The sequence below is a fragment of the Leopardus geoffroyi genome, chromosome D1, assembly GCF_018350155.1.
Source record: "Leopardus geoffroyi isolate Oge1 chromosome D1, O.geoffroyi_Oge1_pat1.0, whole genome shotgun sequence".
Classification (NCBI taxonomy): domain Eukaryota; kingdom Metazoa; phylum Chordata; class Mammalia; order Carnivora; family Felidae; genus Leopardus; species Leopardus geoffroyi.
Window position 1 is genome coordinate 102,031,074 of NC_059329.1, and position 26,358 is coordinate 102,057,431.

At 40.2% G+C, this 26,358-nt stretch overlaps 1 protein-coding gene across 2 annotated transcripts in view; it reads right to left on the reverse strand.

Moving 5' to 3' along the window:
• LOC123601688 (fatty acid desaturase 2-like protein FADS2B) overlaps positions 1–11,556 on the reverse strand; it is a 32,021-nt gene extending 20,465 nt beyond the window's left edge. For both annotated transcript variants that reach the window (XM_045485238.1, XM_045485237.1), the window contains exons 1-3: positions 10,949–11,556; positions 2,269–2,379; positions 464–661 (exon numbers count right to left, since the gene is read on the reverse strand). In XM_045485238.1, the coding sequence (XP_045341194.1) occupies positions 464–661; positions 2,269–2,379; positions 10,949–11,275 (636 nt within the window). In that variant the 5' untranslated portion in view covers positions 11,276–11,556. The remainder of the gene's footprint in view (positions 1–463; positions 662–2,268; positions 2,380–10,948) is intronic.
• Positions 11,557–26,358: the final 14,802 nt, after the last annotated feature.

The window sequence follows — 26,358 nt, forward strand, 5'->3', positions numbered from 1 at the left end:
ATCCCCCCACCCCCTCTCCTTTGGTAACCATCAGTTCGTTCTCCTTAGTTAAGATTCTGTTTCTTGATTTGCCTTTCTCTCTTTTTATTGGTTGGAAGATGAATAAAAGATAAAGGTGAGTGTTACATGGCTGAGAAACGACTTCAGTTACTGAACTGGTATGGATACAATTGGGCAAAGATGAGCATCTGTCATAAATTAAATATTTCCTATGTGCTAGTCATTGTGCTAAGTGTTTTACATGTTAACTTGTTTAGTAGAGAATATTTACATAAAAATTGTTATCCCGTTTTACAGACAAAAGACTGGGGCCTGGCAAGATGTGGTAACTTGCTGGTGTCAGATGTGGATTAGTAGCTTGCCAGGAAGTGTCAGGAAGCACCTGTTGCAGGTCTAAAGGGAGAAGGAAACAATTCTGAATTGACCCCCAAAGCCACTGCTTGGTTTTAGGGTATGTGCTTACCTGGGAAATTGTGAGAAGGAAGGAGATGAATATTGTCACAGGCCAGCCACTGCCAAAATGCCACACTATTAGCCAAGCCAGAGTTTCTAAAATCAAGATCTGGGCGAAGTGAAGGAAGAAGAACATTGGGTTGACCTTGAACATGTTCATGGCCTCTACTGTTCTCCGCAATTCTCGGAAATCTTCCACCAGCTGGGACTGAGAAATAAATGTTCAAGGAAGGAATTAGTTCCCTCAGGGAGCACAAATGAACACAATAATCTCTTTTATTACTTTATTAATACCTTACTTTTATGAATAGAAATTTAAGGATATTAACAAATTTAATTGAGCAAAATTAAAAACATAAAACTACGAGCAAACAAAACCTTTTAAAAAGGTTATGATAATTTCTTTTTCAGGAGAAGAGAAAAAATGGGTAGTGATTTGTAAACTGTCCTCAAACTGTTTTGGAACTCAGAAAGAGTAGGGTTTGGGGCGGGGGGGGAATCTAGGGAGTTATTGTCTAACAGTTGTCTTTTAACCATCAGTATTGTTTCAGGTATTGATTGATCACCGATTATGCTTCAGGGAACTGTGTGGTCTATACGGACTTGTGTTACCATACTTAGTGGTACACTTTACACAGAATTTTCTACCTCATCATCAGATCAGTTTGTGCAAAGGGCCCTTTCATTAAAGATGATGAACATAGAAAAATGCAGTTCATGTAAATTAGTTCAAAGGAAGGCTTTCCTATGAGCTGCTTGATGGGTCCCTAGGCACAAGGCAGGATAGTGTGTGTGTGCTGATGTGTATGTGTGTCTATGTGTGTGGGGGCGGGTAAGTTTCCTTGTCCTGTGTGTGTGTAACATGCATATGTGCATGTGTGTGCACGGTCAAGGCTAGTATTGGTTTACAAGCTTGCCAATCAAACTGGAGAGTCACTGCAAGAGATGGGAAGAAATATCTCTTAGCTTAACGACTAATGGGTTTGAAAACAGGACAGTTGACACAGTGACCAGGGTATAAGAAAGAAAACAAGACTGTTCAAGGAGACACAAAAGGGAGAAATTTGTAGCATAAAAAGTAAAAGCTATGAACATAATTCTAGAAGCAAAATTTTCATTTGGATTGGGGCCAGAAATAAGTGACTTGGAATCCCAGTTTTCTGATACACCAACTATGGGACTTTCAGATAGCAATTTATTTTCCTTGGACTATAGTTTCACCAAATGTAGAAAGGGCTTCTGTTATGATATATTCACATCTTTCATTCAATAGCTATTTATGGAGTCCGTACTATATGTCTGATCCTGTGAAGGTGGGTTCTTGAGGACACAGAGATAAGCAATATAGATAGATAGATAGATAGATAGATAGATAGACAGATAGATACATAGATACATAGATACATAGATACATAGATACATAGATAGATATTCCCTGCTCTCATGGAACTTACTTTAAAAGGGAACATAGACACAGACATCAAACATTTTTATAATCAGTCACTGGACAAAAATTGTATCTAGATATATCTGGGCAAAAAAAAAGAGGTACTTGGAGACATGGAAATTCTGTTTGGTACAGGACCAAACATTTCTTTCCTTTTTACACAGAGGTTTAAGAATTCTGAGTGTCTAAGGAGGATGACGTTATTTTGTAATATGTAGAAGCTACTCATTTATGGTATAGCAGGTTCATCCAGCCATGATGTCAGGCATCTCACAGAAAATGATCAATTCTTGGATATGTCAGGAAATGATCAGCTGGTCTTTGTCCTCATCCCTCCACATGTTTCTGAGTCCTGAGACCCCACTCACACTTTTGTGTCTCTCCTGGCTAGGCTCTTCTGGGGCAAGCTCTCCGATAAGCAGCGGCTTAAGGTACAATTTTACAATGTCAAGGTCCAGGTGCATGGCTCTGAAGACATCCTGTAAATCACAGAGAATTGATAGAGGCTTAGGAGACACATGCTTATCTACAGAATAGTCCCCTTCCTTACCTTATCCTGTGCCCATCTTGGGAATCAGCAGACTCTATTACAGAGGATTTCTTCTAACCCCAGGTTGATGTCTCCAGTTGAACAATCAAAATTACCCTTGGAGATACTTTGTGAAAGCTTTATGCTGGAGATCCCCCAGCTTGATGCACTGCTTCATTAGGCAAGCCCAACACAGCCAGGATATTCCTGATCATTGGAAGGGATCGCTGTTTACTTTATCGAGCACCAGAATTAATTTGCTGGAGTTAATAAGCCATGATGAATCCTTAAAGTCCAACATCAGGCTTGGTGGAAGTTGCCCACACAGAAACATGCAGCAACCATGACTAGCTGTGAAAAGCACATCTCCCATCAAATCTCCCTCTTGGTTCCTGGCCAAAGCCAAGAGGAATGAAACATTTGAATTAAGTTATTTTTTAAAAAAAGGCTGGTTAAAGTTGACATTGATAGTGTAGGATTAATGCACAGGAGAGAAAGGGAGCACAGCCCTTAAGGTCTGAACTGTCTAAAGTACACGCTTTTCACAAAGTTTTTCACTGGAGGGGTCTCATCATTCTTTCTAAACAGTGCTAGGGCAGTCTCTGCAAGGGTTGTGACAGCCAGGCACATAGAGGTGACCAACTGCTTTTCCCCATCTCAGGTCCATGTTAAGCAGCACCTTGTGGCTAGAGGCTATGTGAAGTGTGGTGGTTCCTATATCCTGCTTATATTTGGAACTAAAACATATTCTCTTTCCTTCCAGAGATTTAAACCATTTTGGGGGAAGGAAAATTCTCCAAGAGGTGGACTTTCTAGGCTTTCTGCTAATATGACTTTGGGTACAGGAGTTATTAAAAGTGAGGGAATATAATCAACATCATAAGTTGAAAACATGGAAGCCACACCCACGACTCTAAAGTGCTGGTATCCCATAGTACTGGCTAGGAAAATGGATCCTGGAGTGGCCTTTCTTCATTTAAATTCTGGTTTCTACTTACTAGCTGTGGAGCTATGAAGCTGTAGACAAGTCTCTTGACCTTGTCTGTGCTTCTGTTTTCTCTAACAGAAGGGTGATGACAATAGCCAACCAATTCATAAAGTTACTTTAGGGATTAAGCGAGTCAACATATTAGCCATCTTTCTTGTATGTATACTTCTAGTGCTAAGAACTTACTACCTACATTCCCTTCAATACAGAACCTCAGAGATTTTCTTCCTATACTCCAATGCTTAATGTGTAATGAACTCTGAATTATTTTAGTGAATATAATGAAACTTCCAAGTTCAAAGTGCAAAGCAACTTTAGATACATCTAAGAACTATGTAGAAGCCTACTTTCTAAGAAGGTGTTTATGTAATGAACAACATTAATTAGAAGGGTGCAGTATCAGCTTTTTAGACTTACTTCTCCTTATGGTCTCTAGGTTCAATGATATAAAAAGGGCTTTGTATTTGCTAGAACCAGTCCAGTCCCTACTTTCCATTCTGCTTATGCGTACTTTACTCTGACCCCCTTTGGAAATGCTACACTATATAATTTCACATTCTACAACTTTAAAATTTAGTTTCCTGAGCCAGGAAGACAGCCATCCAGTGATTAAGAAGGCTATTAAGTATTTCAGAATGATCCATATTGGCAAAATATTCTACCTGTTCTTTAAGAGCAGATAGGATGGAAAACATTCTGGTGGATCAAGATAAGAAGGTAGAAGAAAGGTAAGCCATTGAAATTTCATTTTACTATAAGCAGTCATTCAGAACCCTGGAGCAGTGTGCTGACAAAAACATTCTTCTGGGTTCATCGTTTGTTTGTTTGTTTGTTTGTTTGTTTTGTTGGTTGGTTTTGGTGGGGGTTTATTTGTTTGTCTTTTGATTCACAGCAAAATCCATAGGCAACATTGCAATAACAGATCCTAAAGACCAACAGAGTTTTTCCAGAATAGTAAGCCTTGCCCTGCCATGTGGACCTCTTTTCATTGTACTGATGAGCAGTACAACAAAGGAGTTTACGTAGTCTTAGAATATTCAATGTAAAAGAATTTCCTAATAGAGTCTGGATATTGTGGAAGTTGTGAAATTCTCTTTTTGAAACACCTGTAAAAACAGGTTATGTTATCAACACACTTGGGCAAGTATATTCGTGCTGAAGGAAGGAGAGGGGGTAAAATGAAGGGGAGAGGGGATAGTGCTAACTTCTGTTGAGCGTATCTTGTGTACCAGACAATCTATGGGCCAACTCATAATCGTCACCTTAGATCTGTGAGGTTCCATCATTTGTGCTACAGAGATAAAAATACCAAGTCTTTGAGGAGAGAAAGTCTTGTCCAAAATGCCACAGCAAATAGGTAAATAGTAGAGCCAAGATTTGAACTAAAGTCTATGTGACTTTAAAGCCATGAAGCTGTAACAATTTATTCTATCCTTAACATGTATAATTCTTTTTCTGAAAGGACTCTCAAGAGAGAAGTGATACCAGATTGTTTGGGGTGATGCAAAAATCTGTATGTATCTGCTGGGCATATAGTAATGATACCTCTCCATATTAGGTTTTAATCCCCTGAATTGCTTTGCCTCTGGCTTCAACCTGCCTCTCCAGGCTTACCTTTCACTATCACCCTTCATGAGCCATTTGTCCACCAGACATCTTCCCATTCAATGAACATTCCATGCCTGTCTATTGTTCTGAAGCTTGGCACATACTGTTTCCTTTGTCTCAACTACCTTCCTCCATTTTCTCTCTATAAATACTCTTCCTCACTCCTCAAGATTCAGATTAAATAATGCCTCCACCTAATTTAGGAAAGTTATTTACCATCTCCTGTGGCTCCTGTAGCCCCTAGAGCTTTTCAAATTATATTATAATGAAACTGTGTACCTGCCCCCTTCTCTAGTGGTCTTTGTGTTTTTCTTTTTTAAAAATTAGTATAATATTCATATAGCCTTATATTGGCTTCAGGTGTACAAAAGAACGATTTGATATTTGCATGCATTGCAAAATAATCACCACAATAAGTCTGGTTAACATCTGCCCCCTTACATAGTTACCAAATTCTTTTTCTGGTGATGATAACTTGTAAGATTTAATCTCTCAACACTTTTCAAATACGCAATACAGTATTATTAACTACAGTCACCATGCAAAACATTACAACCCCCATGATTTATTTATTGTAGCTGGAAGTTTGCACTTTTGAACTCCTTCACCCTTTTATCCCACCCTGTACCTCCTGCCTCTGGTAACCACCAATTGGTTTTCTGTATCTATGAGCTTGATATTTTGTTTTCGTTCTTAGATTCCACATATAAGTGAAATCATATGCTATTTTTCTTCCTCTGTCTGACATATTTCAATTAGCATAATGCCTTCTGGTTCCATCCAGGTTGTTGCAAATGGCAGGATTTCATTCTTTTTTATGGCTGAATAGTATTCTATCGGGTGTGTGTGTGTGTGTGTGTGTGTGTGTGCGCGCGCGCGCACACATGCATGTGCATCACATTTTCTTTATACATTCATCTGTAGCTTTGTAGTATGTACTGATATCAGGGAATCCAGGTGGGTTATTTCTCAAGATTGCTTTGACTATTTGGGGTCATTTATGGTTCCAATACAAATTTTAGGATTATTTAATCTATTTTCATGAAAAATGCCATTGGAATTCTGATAGAGAATGCATTGAACCTGTGGATGGTTTTAGGTAGAATGGACATTTTAACAGATTAAATCTTCCAACCCATGAGCACAGAATACCTTTCCATTTGTTTGTATCTTCCTCAATTTCTTTCATTAATGTCTTAGTTTCTAGTGTGCAGGTCTTTCACCTTCTTGGATAAATTTGTTCCAACGTATGTTAGAGTTATTGAAGACGAAAGCCATGTACTATTGATTAAATTATTCCTACTGTCTCGTTTTGCCTGGAATATGGCATGTGGCTCAGTGGATGCCTGATGAATAAGGGAAAGGAGGAATGAAGAGATGAATATAAGCTTTCTCTAACAAAGAAAAAGTTGGGAGCATTCAAAAGTGTTGAGCTCAGAGGATACAGGTCTTAAGAACCAGTGTCTCTTCCCTACCCAGCATCTCCCATTTTCATCTGTTAGCTTTTTGACTCCCTTCTTAACCATAATCTCTACTCCTTAATCTATTCATAAATTTGTACCAACATTCATTTCAAAACGGGTTATTTCGACACAGGCCTGAGACAAACCCCTGCATTTACAAACTTAAGTACTATCAAGAGGTTGTCCCCTGCACAAAGGCACCCATCCAGGAGGCTAGGTATGGGCTGAAATCCAGCAAACATTCTGTTTGCCAAATCTTGTGCTGCAACCACCCAAGGAGTGTGCCTTCCTAATTCACACTAAGGCACAGTGCAGGGTAGCAAAGGACTAAGCTGCCTTATATTGGGGAAATTACTTAATTTCTCAAGCCTCAGGGTTTTTTTCTAAATGAGGATAATAATGTCACCCACTCTGCGTAATGGGTTTACTAATGCTTCCATTCATTTATTCAGTCATTCTATAAAACCTTATTGAGGATCTTATCTTAGCCTAGTAGCTAAGGGATTTGGTTTTGAAAGCCAGAACAAATAAATAAATTAATAAGTGATTGCACTTTTTGTATTATATTTAGTTTGTCTGGGAGAAGAAATTCTGGAAATAAAACACCAGTGAGAAATATATATACACACAGTCACAAAACAAGGTAACTAGAACATGGATTTTGATTTACTCACCTCACAAAAGCTCACCAGACTAGTCAACATCCAACCACATATGCATTCCCACATCTCTGAGTAATTTCTCTTATGCTTACTCTTCTCTGGTCTCATGTGCTCCAAGGCAAAGGCTAAATCCCCCTCATATTTTGGGTAGTACATGAGTTGTGAATAGGTCAGTTTGTAAGGAGAATGCCGTCTTTGCCCTTTATCTGGGAGAAAGCCTTTTTGGAATGGAGAATGTTCACTTAAAGTCACCCAGATTCCCCTTCACCCACAGGAATAAGCAGAGGGTTATTTTTCCACTGCAACTCATTTCATTGTTTGAGAACTTTCATTATTTGAAAGCTCTTCCCTATACCAAGGTTTTTTCTGCGATACTTTCTGCTGAGCTCCAGCCCCAGTTCTCTCTCTCTCTGCTCTCCCTCCCAAACCTGCTCATCCTCCTGGATTCCCTATTCTGTCATGGATATAGTCACCTAGTTCACTATGTCACATATGCTTCTCCACAGACAGACACTTTCTCCACGATTACTCAACCAGTCACTCATCACATTTTATAAATTATGTCTCATAGACATCCTTTGCAGCTACCCCGTCTTTTCCATTCCTGTGGTCAGTGCCTTGTTAGGACTTTCAACATGTTCCCTGGTCTCTCTCCTTCATTTTGGCTGACTGTTCTTCAGTAAAGCCATCACTTAGCTGCCAGACTGGCCTTTCTGAAAGAAAGCATGTCCTCATGGCCCATCTTCACCTTTAGTGCCTCAGCACCCCCTCTCTCTACTTCTCCACCTATTTTCTACTTGAATCGTTGTTCTGGTGAGAACCAGATAATTTAAGAAATGTTGACAACCCAGAGAAGATGCAACTACTCGTACTGATTACTACTTTCACTTTCACTAATGCTTAGAAATCTGGGTTGGTTTTGTCGTGGTGATTGCCGATGGGGATGGATGCTGTGCTAGGGAAGTGTTATTATGTGTAGTGGAAGAGGAGAAAGAAGAGGAAGGCATGGTTCAGCTCTCAAGAACCTTCCTCTCCCTCTCCTTTCTCTTTTCTCTTTCTCTACCTCTCCTTTCTCACATTCTGTCCTCCTTATGCCATGATAGTCAATGACGCTAATTGAGCACATACCATGGGCCAATATTGTGCTAAGCAAAAGAAGTGGTTAAGCTGGGATGCCCATTCTGGCTGGGTGTTTACTCCTGATGTGAATCCTGCTTCTACTCCACCTCTGTGAAAAATCCTCTCTTCCTCCAGCCCTAACCTCACCTCCACTGACTGCATGCCACTCTTCTGAACTGCATACAGCTCCTCTGTCTTCCACACGGTAGTCCTCCAAATAGCTGGATGAACTTTTCTATATTTCCTCTAAGTTTTGGTTATCCTTTCCCTGTCATATTGGCCTTTGACCATCATGAGAAAGAACTTGAGCTTCCCAGTGTCTTTCTTAGAGTGGGGACTTCAGAGATAATAAGTGGGTTGAACAGCACTAGGATACGAACTTGTTTTCTTTGTTCTAGATATTTCGTTCATGTACATGTATCACAAGGTTGCATTTATGCCTTTCATGGAACCCAGAACATACTGTTGTCTTACATGAAGACTGCCCAACTATTGTTTCATAAACATGTCTCACCCTCAAATGCTTTGTAATCCTATTTTAATAATTGCAAAATAGCCCATCATATGGATATATTGATAACTATATAATCAGTTCTTCTTGGACTTACAGGTTGTTTCTGACTTTTCCCCAGTGAACTCTTCTCAGGTAAAAATACTGGGCCTAGACTCTAATTATTACCACCATGCCATTAGTTTTAAGTCATATAGTTTGAAAACAATCAGATAACTCATATGGGAAATAACAGGAACTTATGTACCCATTTTGTTTTGTGGATTTATCTGTCTTGCCTTTTCTTTGGAGAAAATTACAACCCATCTCAGAACTAAGTAATAATAAAACAAAAGCACTGCTATTTTTTTTTTTAGTTTTTAATCTCTGCCAAGCGAGATGAAGGTATTATTATCCCTAATTTCTAGATGAGGAAGCCAAAGGTTCAAGAGTTTCATCAACCTTCTCAAGACATTCTTAGTAAGTAGTTGAGCTCAGATACAAGCCAACCCTTTTCCATTCCCAAACCTGTACTCTTAATCATTACGCTGGACCCTTAACAAGGGTTTTAGAATAGCTGACTACATGAATGAGTGAATTAATGATCTATCACTATCCAGCGTTTATGAGGAAAGTAGAAGCTTCAAGGAGAGTTTCCATGTAAATAAAGGAATGGTGCTCCTCACTGGGCAGGTGCGGTCATGGGTTGAGGGCCAGCTAACAGAGACTATGCTTTCTTTGGTCCACAGTTGCCTTTCAGGGCACAACCTGCAAACACGTCTTAGGTTGTAGAGTAAGTCTCTGATTGTAGGTCCTTTATGTCCTGCCCTCCTTCACTAGAGAGAATGATGCTTCTCCACCATGGGCTCCTCTGTTCCCAATCAGATGACACCAAATATAATCAAGATTTCTAAGCTGGTGGTAAATAGGAAATAATAACCACACCTCTGGGGCTATGGATGCCAGTGAGATAAATCATAATAGTTAAAATTTAATGAAACTTTATTAAGTGTTTGGCATTGTGCTAAACACTTTACAAGCATTAGTCCCATTTACCATAAACCAGTTAGATTGGTAAGGTCATTTCGATTTTACAAATGATGAAGCAGAGGCTGCGAGCATTTTAACAACTTTCCCACGTTCATATATCCAGGTGCCAAGCTCAGGCTCCCTGAATTCTGAGTAGCTATGGGGTATTACATTTGTCAGAACTCCTCTGGAGCCTCCCATTCTTCTTGAACCATCTTCCTTTGCAAGAATCTTTTCTCCAAACATTTTTGGATTTACTTACATAAAGTCTAGGCTACATGGCTGGCCACGCTCAGGATTTTCATTCTTAAGATATGAATCCCAAGGTGGCATGGGTATTTTATCCTAAAGTCCTGATCGTTTTATTTTATTAATTAATTCCACCTTGTTGGCTAGAATTGGATGTGGAATCATGTTTTTTTCCCTAACTTCTTAGAGATAAACATCATCAGAAAATTAAAGATTCATCAGCTCAGCTGTCTCAAGCTGAGTGAGTTTATCAATTATTTCCAAGGTGGTTGAAGGCCTGCATCTTTGCCAACACATCATCTGAGCTGATCCTGTGACTTGGGTTAGAAAAGCAGTATCCATAATTGCAGGTTTGTGTTATTGTTATTAACATTTTGATGCCTATCATGTGAATTGCTGTCTTCCTTTTACACACCCCATTTATAAGAGTCTGAGAAATTTCTAGATGGGCACAGACGTGATTTTTCCCAAATTTTACTGATGCATTTGTAACTTTCTTCTTAAAAGACAGTGACAGATGGTAGCCACACTTGTGGTGAGTATATCCTGGTGTATAGAGTTGTTGAATCACTATATTGTACACTTGAACTAATGAAATGTTGTGTGTCAACTATACTAAACCAGGAAGCAAACAGTGACTCCAATTCAAAACACAACACCAAGAGAAAACAAAATCCAAAATACACAAACAGTATCCACTGTCAACATCTGAGCCCATCCCAAAATAGGAGCTAGTCCTTGAGGCTTATTTGGTTTCAGGTTCTTGCTGGATAGGAATCCTGAAAAATTGGTTTGGGAGGAGATGAGCAATTGTGGAGTTTGAGCATGTACTCAAAATGCTTTGGGAAAGAGAGCCAAGTCCCAGCCACCCACCAGTCGGAAGAGAGAAGGCAGAGCTTTGAGTTCCTTACCGTGGCATCTTCCCCAGCATAGTGGTTGAGGACTCGGCTCCCCCCTGGATGCTTGTTGGCCCAGCCAGTAACATCGTAGACCTTGCGATTGATCACCAGCCACTGATCAGCCTTCTGATTGTGTTTCTGGATCTCCTGCCAGCTGTACATGTTGAGACTTTTTCTGGGCACGCCACACTTTCCATTTGCCTCCTGCTTTACAGAGATCTCACCTCTCCCATTTGCTACTGGTTTCCCATTCGCTTGATACTTCTCACCCAGGTATGGCTGGCCCTCTCCTACAAGGTTCCCATTACCTGCATGCTTGTCTTCAAGCTTCGTCGTCATTGTACCCCTCTGATTTCTGGGTTGGCTCCTGAAATTTCTAATATTTGCCTCTGATTAGACCATAAGATGACACTTTTCCTTCCTTCTTATTCTGCTTCAGTAGAATACTGCAGTAGAATACTACTGATGCCTGCACAGAAAACTTTTTAACCTAGTTATCTCTTCACCGTCCTGACAGTGAGCTCATCCCCAGCCTCACACTTCTCTGTCTGTCCTGATTTTCTCTGCCCTGCTAGAGGCTTGGTCACCTTCCTTCTCTCTGCAGGCTGATGTCTTAGCAGCATCCTCTTTCATCATTAAATGTCCCCGGGTAAAGAGCTTGGACCAATCACAGTTGGTCTGAAAGTTGTGGCCCGCACCCAGGGCCGTGGGGCAAGGCTCAGGTCACAGGGCTGTCCTACACTGCCACTCCATGGAGTTGGGTTCACCAGCTCTCTGGCGTGCCTGTGGATAGAGACATTTAGGTTTGTTAATTCCACGTGTGGTTGAAATGTATTAAATTGTCTTTCCATCATCTCTGTGTAATGGAATTGCCCCAACCTCTGTCTGAATGATATAGTTGACCCTTGAACAACACACAGTCAAAAAATCCACATATAAAACTTGGACTCTCCCAAAACGTAACCACTAATAGCCTAGTACTGAAGAAGCCTGATTGATAGTATAAAAGGTCCATTAACACAGATTGTGTATGTTACATGTATCATATACTTTACTCTTACAATAAAGTAATCTAAAGAAAACAAATAATTAAGAAAATCATAAGGAAGATAAAGTGTATTTACAGTACTGTACTGCATTTGTTAGAAAAACATGGATATAAGTGGACCCACAGAGTTCAAACCTGTGTTGTTCAAGGATACACCGTATTTCCATTGGAACAACCACATCCCTCTCCTCCAGGCCACAGAGGCTAATCCAGGAGAGCTACCCAACCTAAGCTGAACCAAGATCTCCTTCTGGAATTGTCTAATATCTTGAATCGAGGAGATGTAAATTTAGGATATTAACAAGGGTTACTTTCTATCATTTGGACTGGGAAGCCAAAACGTTTGTCCGTACCAAGTGCAAAAAGTAAGGAGATACCAGGAAAAAAATTTCAAGGTTATAAATTTCGGAAGTTTTCCTGGATAGAATTCTCATAATACTACAAAGACTGATACCACATACTCCATGAGAAAATGGAGATTTGTATCGTGTTTACTATTGTATCCGTAGGTCTAGCACAGTATGCATCTAATAATTATTTGTTCAATGGTTGAACAAGTAGGGCACCAAGCAGAGGAAATAGCTGGATGAAGGAACTGGACATCTGGTCCCAATTACCTTGATCCTGGAAGGTTTTATATCTCATGAAGGATTATTTGACTACCATAGCTGATTTCATCAAAGTTCCCCAAAGAATTTTGCTGAACAGCAGGTACTTATGAACCTTGCCCTGTGTTTCCACGAATCCCCCTACCCAGTAGTTCACTCACCTCCCAGTTCTAATTAGATCATATATTTTATTAAATGGGTGTTTGAGGTAACATCGATTTGCCATTCATTCAGTGACCACTTATGAAGTTCAAATATGTGTAAAGCACAGCAAAAATTGATTGTTTCCTCTGCTTTAAAAGTGTCCTAATAGGAAAGCAGTTACTACCTGCTTCAACAAACAAAATAGCAATACCTACTTTAGGATCAGCAGTTTCATGGTATCATCTCATCAGAACATAAGAAATCTCCCACGTAAATATGTGAAGTCATGAATTCCATCATATGAGAGACTCAGAGAGTGAGGATTTAAAAAAAAAAAAATTTAATTATCCCAAGCTTGAGTAATTTATCTTGACTTTTTCTGCTTGCTTCTCAGAGAGGTGGGGCACAGACCTCGTCTGAGATAAACTAGAAGATGATTCTCTGGCCATAAAGGTAAATTGCATTGCTGTGAATTATGAAGCTGGATGTGTAATTAGAGACCCTAAAGGTCATGGGACTTGTGGCTGCCTGTTCAGAGGGGTGGTGGCCGACCTGTGTTAAAACAAATGCTGAACCAGTCATCTGGGCTTCTAGTCCCCATTACTGATTAACTGGATGCACTTCAAAGCCATTTTCCCTTTCTGGGTCTCCAAATCCTCACCTCACATTGAGAGATTGCATCAGATAAAGTTGTTCTCAAACTTGAGAACTTGGAGATCCCAAAGAATAAGAAGCCAAAAACTATCACTTTGGCTGATCATTTGGTATCAAAATATTCAGGACCACAAACACAAAACACTTGAACGCCAAAATTGCATAGCAGAATTTGCTAGAAGTTGGTCATCCTAATACACATATTATTTTTTATAACTCAAATGAAACCAGAATCCTTCACAGAGTACTTGAGGATGCCAAGAAATACTATATTGGATAGTATCTGAGTTTCCTTCCAGCTCTCAGATAAAAAGAAACCATGTCTGAAAAACTTCTTTTTTCTTTTTCAGTAGTAGAACGTAGTGATTCATCATTTATACATAACATCCAGTGCTCACCCCAATAAGTGCCCTCCTTAATACCCATCACTGATCTAGCCCATCCCCTGACGAATCTCCCCTCCAGCAACCCTCAGTTTGTCCTCTGTATTTAAAAGTCTTACCGACGGATGTTGAAACTATTGTGGTAACCATTTCACAATATATGTAAATCACATCATCATGCTATTTGCCTTAAACTTATATAGTGATGTATGTCAATTAGTTTTTAATAAAACTATAAAAATTTTTTTTAATTTTTTTTTTAATGTTTATTTATTTTTGAGACAGAGAGAGGCAGAGCATGAACGGGGGAGGGTCAGAGAGAGAGGGAGACACAGAATCGGAAGCAGGCTCCAGGCTCTGGGCCGTCATCAGCCCAGAGCCCGACGCGGGGCTCGAACTCATGGACCGTGAGATCGTGACCTGAGCTGAAGTCGGACGCTTAACCGACTGAGCCACCCAGGCGCCCCTAAAATATTTTTTTTTAAAAAGAAACCATATCTGATTTCCCTGGTGTGATAATTTCTTCAATGCTCTTCTGTGACGATAGCTGAAGCACACTTCTGATTCTGCTCTATCATATGTGGAGATTAAGCCTACAGATAACATGAGATTTCATAATAAACACTCCTCTGCTGAGAACATATGTGGCAAACATTTAACTAGGCATTTTTGGACGATCCACAAGAAAGGGTGAACGTGTGACCTCTGCCCACCGCTGGTTTACCATCTGCTACCTTTTTGTATTTTCTGTGCTCCTACACTAGACTATGTGTGGACTCCGTGCATGCTGGCGCGTGCCACCCTGCCTACCCGGGGACTCCTGTTAATGCTTCAAAACTCGGGTTAAGCAGCACTTTTAGTTTTTCATGATCCACCTTGCTAGAGCTGGATCCCCTCTGCTCTCCCCGTCCCTCCAGCACAGTGTGATTGTAGCTCTTGTTGCGTCTTGACTGAACTGTTGTCTATTTCCGCCATGAGTTCGTGAGTTATTTGAGGGACAAGCCACTTTCATTCCTGCATTTTTCAAACCTGGCACAGCCTAATCCTCAGTACTTGAGGACAGAGTGAATGAGTGGCTCGATGGATAACAAAGACTCAGAAATGTTCACATTCTCCTCTGTCATATATTCTCTGTGATGGACGGGGCAAGTCTCAGTTAACGCCTGGCTCCCTTCCCATATTGGCAGTGCCAGGCCTTGGGACTCATTTCAGTGCTGTCCCTGCTTCTTCTCTCCCACTCTCATTAGAAGTGTCCTTAGGTCTTTCATCCCAGGTGTGTTCACTTTGTTTTGTTTTGTTTTTTTGTTTTTGTTTCTGTTGTGTTTTTTTTTTTTTTTTGGATGTGCTGTTCACAGTCTTGTGTCATCTGCATCATCTTTAGATCTGATGATAAATGGGAAGCCTGCAAAAAAGGAGGAAAGGTGATTTCTGAAGGCTTAAAAAACCCTTCAGATGACAAGACAAAGACCCAAACTTTGGGTTTCTAACAGGTGTTTGCTGCTGCAAATGGCTATTTCATGCCTGCGGGGAATGATTTCAGTAACAAATACTCAGCTCTGCAGTTGATTTTCTGATTCTTGTAGTTTTGTTACTTTTTATGGCAGAAGTATTAGGTTCCAAAGTGTTAATTACCATTTCTCAGGCAGTTTGCACAGCTGACCCTTAGCCTGGTTTTGCAGGAAAGATTCAGAATAGTTAGGAACCTGCTCAAAGTCACAGAGCTAATAAGTGACTTGACCAGGATTTGGACATGGCTCCAAATGGCTCCAGCTGAAGCTCTTTCTATTTTGTCATAGTGTCATCTGTCTATAACTAACTTTATTGGATGTCTGTTTGTTGTCAGGCTGCATCCTGGTAACCCTCTGTGTTTCACCCTCTGTTCGGGCAGAGCCTTTGAATATTTCATAAAGGAATTTCTTTTCAATTTCTGACCTAGTGTCTGTGCGTCAATCCCAAACTGGAGGAATGGAATACTGAGGATCTCCCAGTCCTGTCCTTTCACCAAATCAGGTGCCAAACACTCACTGTGCCCCTGGCATTGTGTGAGGCCCTACAGGAGATGCCAAGATCAATAGATTAGTTCTTCCCTTACAATATATAAGGGGAACAAAATAATTTTGCAAATAACGATAACACAGCATCTTACAACTGCCATAAAAGTGGTATAAAACCCACTGTGGGGAGTCAAAGTTGGAAGAATTCTTATTTGTTTGCCATGAAAAAGGAAACCTTCATAATGGAGATATCATAGAATTAGACCATGAAAGACTGAGAAGCTCTCCAATGGCAGTTCTCAGGGAGAACACATGGGCACAGGTGATAAGCAAATATTTATGTTTGCAAAAATAAAGAGCAGAGTGTGGGAATGAAGAACACTCAAACTTTCTGGGTCACAGCATGAAAAAAAAGCAGGTTTGGAGAAAAAATAGGAATTATTGCAAAGGTTTGGATCACAAAAGGCTTTGAATACCGAGCTTGAGTAATTGAATCCACACATTCTTGGAGATTCTGGGATTTCTACAATTTTATTTGTAGGAGAACCTCAGATTGTGTGTGAAGAGGCATGTTTTTGTAAGAGCTTTATTTGAAAGATGATGAATTGGGAAAGACTGAAAAAAGCAGACTGGAATGGGGAAAGACCAGAGGCCGAGAAAACACTGATGGTTTGCACCATGGATTAAGGTGAAATGTAATAAGGATTTGAAAACGACTAAGAGTGGTGAGAGCAGAGGGGGAAGGAGGTTGGCATCTCCTAGCGTTTTCATCACAACCACATGCACCATGCCTTGACTCTTGTAGAGATATCAAGAAATGATATTGCTTGTAGCAATATCAGCAACTGGAGCTCCAGTTGGTAGAATTGACAGCTGCAAAGATTCACTTTTTCCTTTCTTAACTTAACACTGTCAAATGTAGCATTTATTACCCTGAGCAGGTAGTCCAGATTTCTGCTTTGTCTCATTAGCTGGGTACAAAATATGAGTTGGTGAAAACCCAGCGACACTGCATTTAACAAGAACATCAAATATCTGAAGAAAAAAAATAAACTTACTGAAGATTAGAGATGGGTGACTTATGGACTACTGGAATGAGCCCCAGAATGGGAACCAGGAGGTTGGAATTCTTGCAATGGTCTGTCCCTATCTAACTGTGGCTTGGGGACAGCCATACACTCTTTCTGAGCTTCAGTGTCCTTCCGATCAAAGGGTGAGGTAGGCTTTCAACTCTTCCCAGTGATAGAGCCCTTGGTTCAAGTAAGTCCTTGTGAGGAATCCAAGACGTAAAACAGATATATGAGGGGTGCCCCAGGGGCTCAGTCAGTTAAGCATCTGACTTTGGCTCAGGTCATGATCTCACAGTTCGTGGGTTCACGCCCCACATTGGGCTCTGTGCTGACAACTCAGACCCTGGAGCCTGCTTCGAATTCTGTGTCTCCCTCTCTCTATTCCCCACACCCTCTCTCAAAAATAAATAAACATTAAAGTTTTTTTTAAACAGATATATGAAACATGCAGTGTGGTAAAACTGGGGTGAGAGGCTTGAATCTTGCTTGGCCTCTGTATAAGCTTCCCTGCCTCCAATCTCTGGGGCTCTACGAGGCATATCAGAATTCTAGTGACATTGCAGATTATCAGATCGTCTCACATATTTCTTTAAGCTCATCATAGTGACTCATGAGTTTCCAGGCAGAAGTTCCACATTGAATTACTTATTGCTTTCATGATCCTGAGTTTTCCAGAAAGATAAAGTTACATTCTATACATGGCAGCTTTCTCTCAATGCCTTAGACATCTCAAATTTCTTCTTGCTTTGAGATTTTGCTTTAGTTGAGCCAGGGCAATCTTTTCCCAAGTTTCTCCATATTTTCACATGATTTGCTTCTTTCCCATCATTTAAACCTCTACCTAGATAGGTTCCCAAGGAGTCCTTCCATTAGAGGCCAATTTGCCAGGAAGCTCTTCCTGCAAGGGACATGCAAGGGACCCCAGGAATGTGCTCACACAATGATATGTTTGCAAAAGTTACTTGATTATAATGACTGTGTCCTCCTTCTCTCATTTTTCCCACTGTCACACTTTTCCTTGTGGATATCTTTTGAAACATCATGCCTCAATTTCCTCCTCCACAAAATGAGAATAATAACAGTGTCTAACTCCCAGTGTGCTTGTAAAGATTACGCATGCTCATACATGAAGAGTGCTTAGAACAGTTAGCGACTGGTATGCAATAAATGCTCATTATTTTATTGTTGTCACCGTCCCGAGAAATCAACGCAACAGTAGACATCCTGCTGGGCTCAAGTTCAGGCCAGGCCACCGTAGACTGTAAGTAACTTACTAATACTAAAGTCTCCCCGCCCCCTTATCTGAAACTTCATGTTCTGTACTTCCAGTTACCCACAGTCAATATAGTCAGGAGTCAGACGATCCCCTTTCTGATGTATTTTCAGAGGGTCAGTAGTAGCTTAACACCACATCACAATGCCTACATCATTCACCTCCCTTCATCTTATCAGGTATACATTTTACAATCTCACATCATCACAAGAAGAAGGTAAGTAGAGTACAATTAGATATGTTGAGAGAGAGACAGAAAGCAAGACACCACAGCACATAACTTTTGTTACAGTCTATTGCTATCATTGTTCTTATTTTTAGTTATTGCTAACCTCTTACTGTACCTAATTTATGGATTAAGCTTTATTACTGGTACTTAGGTATAGGAAAAAACAGAGTATATACAGCATTTGGCACTATCTTGGTTTCAGGCATCCTCTGGGGGTCTTGGAATGTACCCCTGTGGGCAAATGGAGATGATTGTACTAAGAATATCAAAGCACAAATGGCTGAAACTCCTTCTCCTAGAGTTGTTGTAACTTTCAGAGAGAAGGAGCTTAATTATCTCCCTCTGCGATATCTCTAGAGAGAAAATTCAGTGTATGTTTTTCTTATTTTTTCCTCCTTAAGAAAAGTACTATCTTTGAACTTGATATAACCTTGGGATGGAAGCAGGAGAGGGAAAAATCCCATATATATATATATATATATATATATATATATATATATATATATTTTATATATATATAAAATCTGAGTTGTGTGTGTGTGTGTGTGTCGCGCAAATATTAAAAAAATGGTTTTCTGGTTTTGTAGATAGGTATTTAGAGTGACAGGGAATTATACCCTTAAACACAAGATGTGTGCAGTGGTATAAGTTGAATTCTAATTCACATATTTTTTCCTTTGGACTCACCTACCCCACACCCAAGCATGGTGGGGCTTATGGGAGGCTTATCCTCATGCTTCATTTACAGTGAATATAATAATTAAAAATTAATATTAATTAAATATCATTAAAATAAATTAATACAAAATTAATATGAAATTAAAATACAATAATTACATCATGTGTGACAAAAGCTTCAGAAGTGAAGTAAGCATCACTAGGAGCATCATTCAGAATAGGGTGGGAGGATATTAAGGAAGCAGGACGGATCCACTTCCCCTGCTTCCATTTTGAAAAACCACGGCTTGTGAATTTTGTGACTTGCAGCTTGTCAACTGCACCTCGACCACCTCCTGGAACACATCCTTCCAATTTGGACTGAAACACAGATAATACAACATCTGTTCACTAAATGGCCAGTCGTGTCTTAGAGAGTCATTTTAACCCTGTCAGCACCAATCTTAGCTCCTTCAAACCAATTTATGTAACCTCGTGGTTTCTGCCTTTCTAAGCCTGCACTCACCGCTTGCGATTCAGAGCACACTTTCAATTTCTGGCCTCTCTGCATCTCCCAGATTGCAAGCCCTAAACTCCAAATAAACACTTTTGGTTGTTTTACAGCCTCTTCTTGCTCAGCATATGTTAATATACCATTATATAAGCATCTGTGTGTGTGTGTGTGTGTGTGTGTGTGTGTATGTGGTTTTAGCAAAGTAAGATGGAAAAAGTTATTTTCCAGCCACTTTGCCCAGTGTCACCAGCTTCCCTGGATAATTCCGAGCCCCACAATAGCAAATTTTCAGGTGAGCATTATTTGGTCGGTTACTTCAATTTCTCACTACATGGATACAGACTGAATTAATTAGGTAAAAAAAAAAAAAAAAAAAACCTCTGGGAGATGTGTATACAATATTACCAACATTATGCTAGGGACTCTCTAAAGATTTTCCTTTGCACTTGAGACAATTGTAGAGATGTCCAAGGTGAGAATTTGGAGAGACAGAGCCATTTTGGTCCCTCTGTGCTTGTGTGTGCGTATCTGTGTCATATCTCAGGGATCAGGGAATTGTATGCAGTCAAGTGACTCATTCCAGGGTAAGAAATTGGAACCAAGCCGCAGTCTAAACTGCCTTTCTCAGCATGAATCAATGGATTTCTAACAAGCCAGAGCAAGACACAGAAGGTAAGCCAGATGAACCTAAGGCATGTGTCTTGTTCAACTTTGCACCATGCAGTAGTATAAGTGGGCAACCAAGTGATGGTACTTTTAGTATTCCTAATAATGTCCTAATGTAGGACATTGTATGTCCTACATTACTGTCCTAATGAGGACAATGTATGAAATGCGCCAATCTCTTTCATATTTGAAATGAGCCAATCTCTTTCATATTTGAAATGTGCCAATCTCTTTCATATATGAAATGCGCCAATCTCTTTCATATTTACTTTGGAATTTAATTCAAATGCCAGTAGTTAAAAGCTGGGTATATTATCTTTATTTTACAGATGAGGAAACAGACTCAGAGAAGTTAAGGTACTGCCTAAGTCACAGAGCAGGTAACACTTAATGGCTCTGAGGCCTGGCACCAGCTCTTTTCTCTCTAAATTGACTCTTCTTATGTCTCAGATGCCTTCATTTATTGGAGTAATTTAAAGAAAATGAACAAACAAATGAATGAATGCACGCGTGCATGATGGCCTAGGTAGGCCCACCTCAGGATTGGAGAGACTAGCCTGGGAGAGAGGACCCAGACAGAAGACCCATCAGGATCCCTTTGAGAAATCTAGACTGTGGTGTTGGAAGTAAATGACAAATGTAGCAAGGAAGAAACAATTTATAGTGTACTCATATGTACAAATAATCTGTATTTTGACATTTTTTTCTGTAGCTGACTTCATCTTAAGTAGCACTCAACATGCCGCTGAGTTGCAGTGACCACTACACTTGAGATCAATCCGTTAAACACAACTGAACCGATCTTTTAAGGTCCTCCCTTCCAGATGCCTCATCTCCCTGCTTCTTTCCAAGTTGACCTCTAGAGGTATAGGGAAGGGGTCTCAGCAGACTGTAAGGTGATTGAAATAGGAGGGGTCTCTTGGAGTCACCTATGGGAACTTGTCCTCTTGGCATCCTGGTGGCGACAGTACCTTTCCTACCAACCTACTTGTTTCTCATCATCTAGCGGCTGCTGGCTTCTTCATTAGCTGGTGATCACCAGTTGTCTTATCTCTTGCATGGGAAGGGTACTGTGGACTTTTTTGTCATCATGGTCTCACTCTCATCTTGTTGGCGATGATGGCGTCAGTTATAAGAAGAGGTGCAGAGAGTCTGGGAAGGTTCTGGTATACCTATTGATTGAGTCCATTTGTGGGGCCAATATCCCTCAGTGTCAAAGCAAACTAGATCTCCAACTACTCCTGCCTATGAGAGCACCCGCTACCCACCGTCTTACCATTTCACATCTCTCTTGAAACCTTAGTGGCCATCACCCAACTTCCCAGCTTGTGCCTATATACGTGAGGTGGTCTCTATATATAGTTGAGTTAGCCAGCCATGAGGGCCTTTGGATCCTGGATGGATAATGTCTGGATATTGGCTAGTAGGGAACATCTAGTTTTGACCCAGACTTATGAACCTCAGAGTCTCTTGACCTACCCCAGGGAAACTTATTGCAAATTCAGAGATGGGGTGAATGTAGTATGAGAACTTAGAACAATTAAAATACGAATGAGTATTTATTGAGTATCTACAATATACCAGACACTATTCTAGGTACCAGAGAAAAAGCAAGGGAGTGGGAGTTGGAGGTTAGGAGAAGAAAAAAGACAGAAAAAATGCACACTTTCACGTAACTTATATTCAAGAATGAGTGTCAGATAATAAGTAAAATAACTAAGTAAAATATATGGTGCCTTAACTGGTGATGATTGTTGCAGACAAAGCAATGAAGGAGGAGAGAGGGAGTGTGGGGAATGGCGTTGAAGTTGATCTGGTCAAGAAACATCTCATGAATGAATGAAATTTGAACAAAAAATTGAAGGAGGTGAAGTGAGCCATGTGAATATCTGGAAGTAGAGTTCCAGTTGGAAGGTAATGCTGTATCTGGTATATGTTGAAGGAACAGGAAAGAGGTCAGTGGGCGGGAAAGTCATGAGTCAGGAGAAAAGGAATTGTAAACAGGTAAGAAAAATAAAGGACCATAATCAGTGAAAGGGCTTTTGGTTTTATTCTAGATGATATGGGAGCCTCTGAGGTCTTGAGCAGAGGAGTGACCTGGTCTGACTTCTTTTCTTAAAGAATCATTTGGTTGCTGTGCTGAGATTTGACTCCATTACTGAGGGGGAAAGGTGAAAGCAGAAAAAACAGTTAGGAGACTGTAGCAATAATTCCAGTGAAAGAGTTATTAATAATTTAGACCAGAGTGTTAGCAAGGAAGAAAGTATGAAAAAATGGATATGGATATATTTTGTAGTACAGCAAATAGCATTGATGAATGGATTGGATGTGGGGCAGAAGAGGAGGAGGAAAATCAAGATAACTTCCACGTTTTTTGGCTTGAGTAACTAGAAAAATGGAAATACCATTAGGATGTGGAAGGCAGTTCTGCATCGGGCTCTGTGCTGACAGCTCAGAGCCTGGCGCCTTCTTCGGATTCTATGTCTCCCTCTCTCTCTGCCCCTTCCCCACTCACACTCTGTCTCTCTCTGTCTCAAAAATAATGTATTTTTTAAATACAGTCTAAAATTTTTTTTAAAGATGTGGAAGGCTGTGGGTGTACCAGGTTAAGGGAGGAAAATCTGAAGTTTATTTTTGAATGTATCAATTTTGAAATGCCAAAAAAATCCAAGAGTATTTGTTGAGTAGATGTGTGGAGTCTGTGTTTGGGGAGAGGTCTCAACTGGACATATAAATTTGGGAGTTATAGGTATATATCAATGAGTCCATCAAAGGAGTGAGTGAGCCAGAAACAAAAACTTAATAACATAGCAGAGCACAACAATTCCAGCTGAACAACCAAACCTCCATAATTGTCCCAGAGAAGATGAGTTAGTTGGTCTTTATCCACTTTAAACCCAGAAGCTTATTTTTCCTTGGGTATCTTTGTGTGCCAAAGCATTTTCATCTCATATAGATATTTGGTCTGTGTTGAACATTTATCCTGGTCCATAACCTCCATAATGAGACTCTTTGACTTTTTAATCTAGGACAAAAAAAAAAAAAAACTTAAAAACAATTGATAGGTAAGGAAGTCAGTTGATACTCTTTCTTCTATTCAATTTACATTAAACAAGCAAAACTGGTTCTTAAAATATTCCCAGGAACCATTGCTTAGTGGGAAACATTGGGAATGTTCCCAGTAGCCTCACCATTTACAATTTAAGGACGTGTACTTGCGAGTTCCTGACTTTTTTACCTGAAGTACTTTTCTACCCAGAGGCATTTATTTCCTGTGTTTATCCTTGTGTGACAAGTAAACCACATTTTCAGCTTTCACAAATTTGTCTCTCACTTGGTGAGTAATTTTTTTTCACTGAGACAGTTAAGTTCTCCTGCTTTTGTGTAGAAGGTATATGAAGATGTAAGCTATCACTAAATTTGATATTCCACTTGTACACTCAAGCAGACCTATTACTTGAGAAGTTGAGATTACTTTCTCAGCCTCTCTATTCCCATCTCCAAAAGTAGAAGCAGGCAGGCTTTCTTTTTTTTTTTGAAATGTTTTGTTTTATTTTTGAGAGACAGAAACAGAGGGTGAGCAGGGGAGTGGGGGAGAGAGAGAGGGAGACAGAATCTGAAACAGGCTCCAGGCTCTGAGCTGTCAGTACAGAGCCCGACGCAGGGCTCAAACTCACAAGTCGTGAGATCACGACCTGAGCTGAAGTCAGATGCTCAACCGACTGAGCCACCCAGGCGCCCCAAAGCAGGCTTTCATGATAGAACCACTTGAAAAAGTCACACCCATCTCCATCTTAAAAGAGGTTCATCCCCGTAAGTGAATTACCATGTTCCCAATGAAGATAAAATAAAGCTTCATAAATACGGGCAGATGTCTAGTCTTCCTCACTAGCTAAGTGATTCTGCTTAGGCTGAAAGAGTCTGATAAAAAATCATGATATAAGAAAATTAAAGGTGGTTGTGTATCCTAAGGTGGGCTAGACTGCCTGATGATCTCAATCCCTATTGGAGAATATGTGTTCCACAGGCCATAAAACTTATCATAGGTCTTTATAGTCTCAGACCCCCCCAAATGACAATGGGTTTTTTTTATTTCTAGAAATGTCCTTTATTCTCATACTGATGTAAAGATGAGTTTCATATCAGTCCTTTAGGGGCTGTACTGGCACCAGGAGCCAGCCTCCCTGTTAGAACATTTCTATTTGTTTTAACAAAATTTTGTTTTAACACCCTTTTTGTGTGTTAATAGGCATTCATTCAGCTTTTCTGAACGATCTCACTTTTCTTCTTCTTTCCTTTTTTTTTTATTTTTATTTTTCAGCTCTTCAAAGGTAAGAATGGTGCTTTTAACATTTACTGAAAGCCTATCAAGTTCAAATTTAAAGTGAATATTCTTCCCCTGTCCTGCCCTGTCATTTTCCAGCACTTACAGCTTTCAGGAGCCATTTAGTTTTTACTTTAGAATTTTCCTTCTCATTTCTGCCATCCCATGTCTGATCTCTCCTCTCCTTCTGTAGTCTCCTCTCCAAGTATTGCCTTCTGTGTGATGAACTGTTCACTTAACATCTAGATTCCCTGGTCCCAGCTCCTTGGAAAGGGGAGTTGGTTCTCCGCTCTGCCTCCTCTTCTTGCAAGTGTCTGTTCAAACCACTTCTGACCTTTCTTTCCTCTTAGTGAGTTAGAATAAAGGGCACAGCACTAAGTAGGCTGTGGCTAAATGCTGTGGGTGGGTTGAGAAGCTGAGGAGAGAAGGTTGTAAATCTAAATAAGAGGATGTTCTCACTATGATCAATCTCTGTGCATCCCTGTGGAGTGGTATCAAATAGCTAGCTTGCTCTTCTAGATGTTTCCTGAAATACAAATGTATCCTTGATTCTGGAATTACTGTTAAGTGGAACCTCTCCAAAGGCATCTCAGTCCCTCCCACATAAATCTTCAGGCTGGGGAATAGTCTTGTTCAGGAGCAAATTCATTAGAATTAGAATTTAGTCTTCCTGTCCACGACCAGGCTCTTTGCCATGAATAGGAAAGGTAACAAGGTTGAACAAAGCAACCAGTAGATATCCATCTCTAACCCAGCAGTATTGGGATTTGGTCCATGACTTCTGGGGTTCCCAGTTAGTCAGAGAGGGTGGGTGTAAATCACTAGGTGATCTGACCATCCCTTTTATGGCTGCCTATGTTGCACTGGAAGGGAACCAGGGACATAAGTCTCTAGCCTGCACTCAAGCTTCTGTGGGGTGCAGATGACATTTATTCATCTCCACCTTCCAGGGACCTCCTTGAATTTCATTCCTCAGTTCTACATCCTGTTGTGCATGAGATTTCCTTCCCTGTGTTCCCCAGTTAAGTTGAGATTCAATTAACAGTTGGTTCTGAACAGCATGGTGCCTGTAGCTAACATTGCTATACAATGTATAGAACAGTCATTAGGAGAGTAAATTCTAAGCGTCTCATCACAAGGAGAAAAGGTCTTTTCTTCTATCTTCCTTCTTTTCTCTATATTTATCTAAGTGAGAAGGTGGATGTTAGCTGAACTTATTGTGCTAATCATTTTACAATATACATAAATGAAACCATTATACTGCACACCTTAAACTTGTATACCAATGTCTGTCAACTATTTCTCAATAAAACAGAAAAAAAATGAGTTGGCTCTTGGCATAGAGATAATTCCCAGCATTGTTTAATAAGTCCTGACTATATTGCTCGGTCAGAAACTCAGCTACTTACTTATGAGTTTCCAAGCATTTAGTCTATTTGTGGTTGGACAATGGCATGCTATAGTGGTTTTTTAGTTAGGACTTGAATTGCTAATTCATCATCTGAATCTTAGTTGCTGTCCACCTTAATAAACACCATTTCTAGGACAGTGACTCAACCTTTCGGAGAAGCATCAATTTTAGTGGATTTGAGTCCATCCACAGCCCTTTGGAGAGTGCCTCACAAACAAAACTTCACAGACAGAGACATCTATGGAATCGTGAATGTTTTCACTATCTGCTGAAGTTCTAACCTTGACTCAAAGTCCTTTCCATTTCAACCACTGGCATGTTCACCATGTGAATGCCTGCGATCTGAGTGGAAGGCAATTTATACCAGTGGCTCCAGAGTTTGTATGTGGCCAACCCTATATCAGCAGCCAGGGCCCAGAATATCCAGCCTTAACTTGATTAACTTTT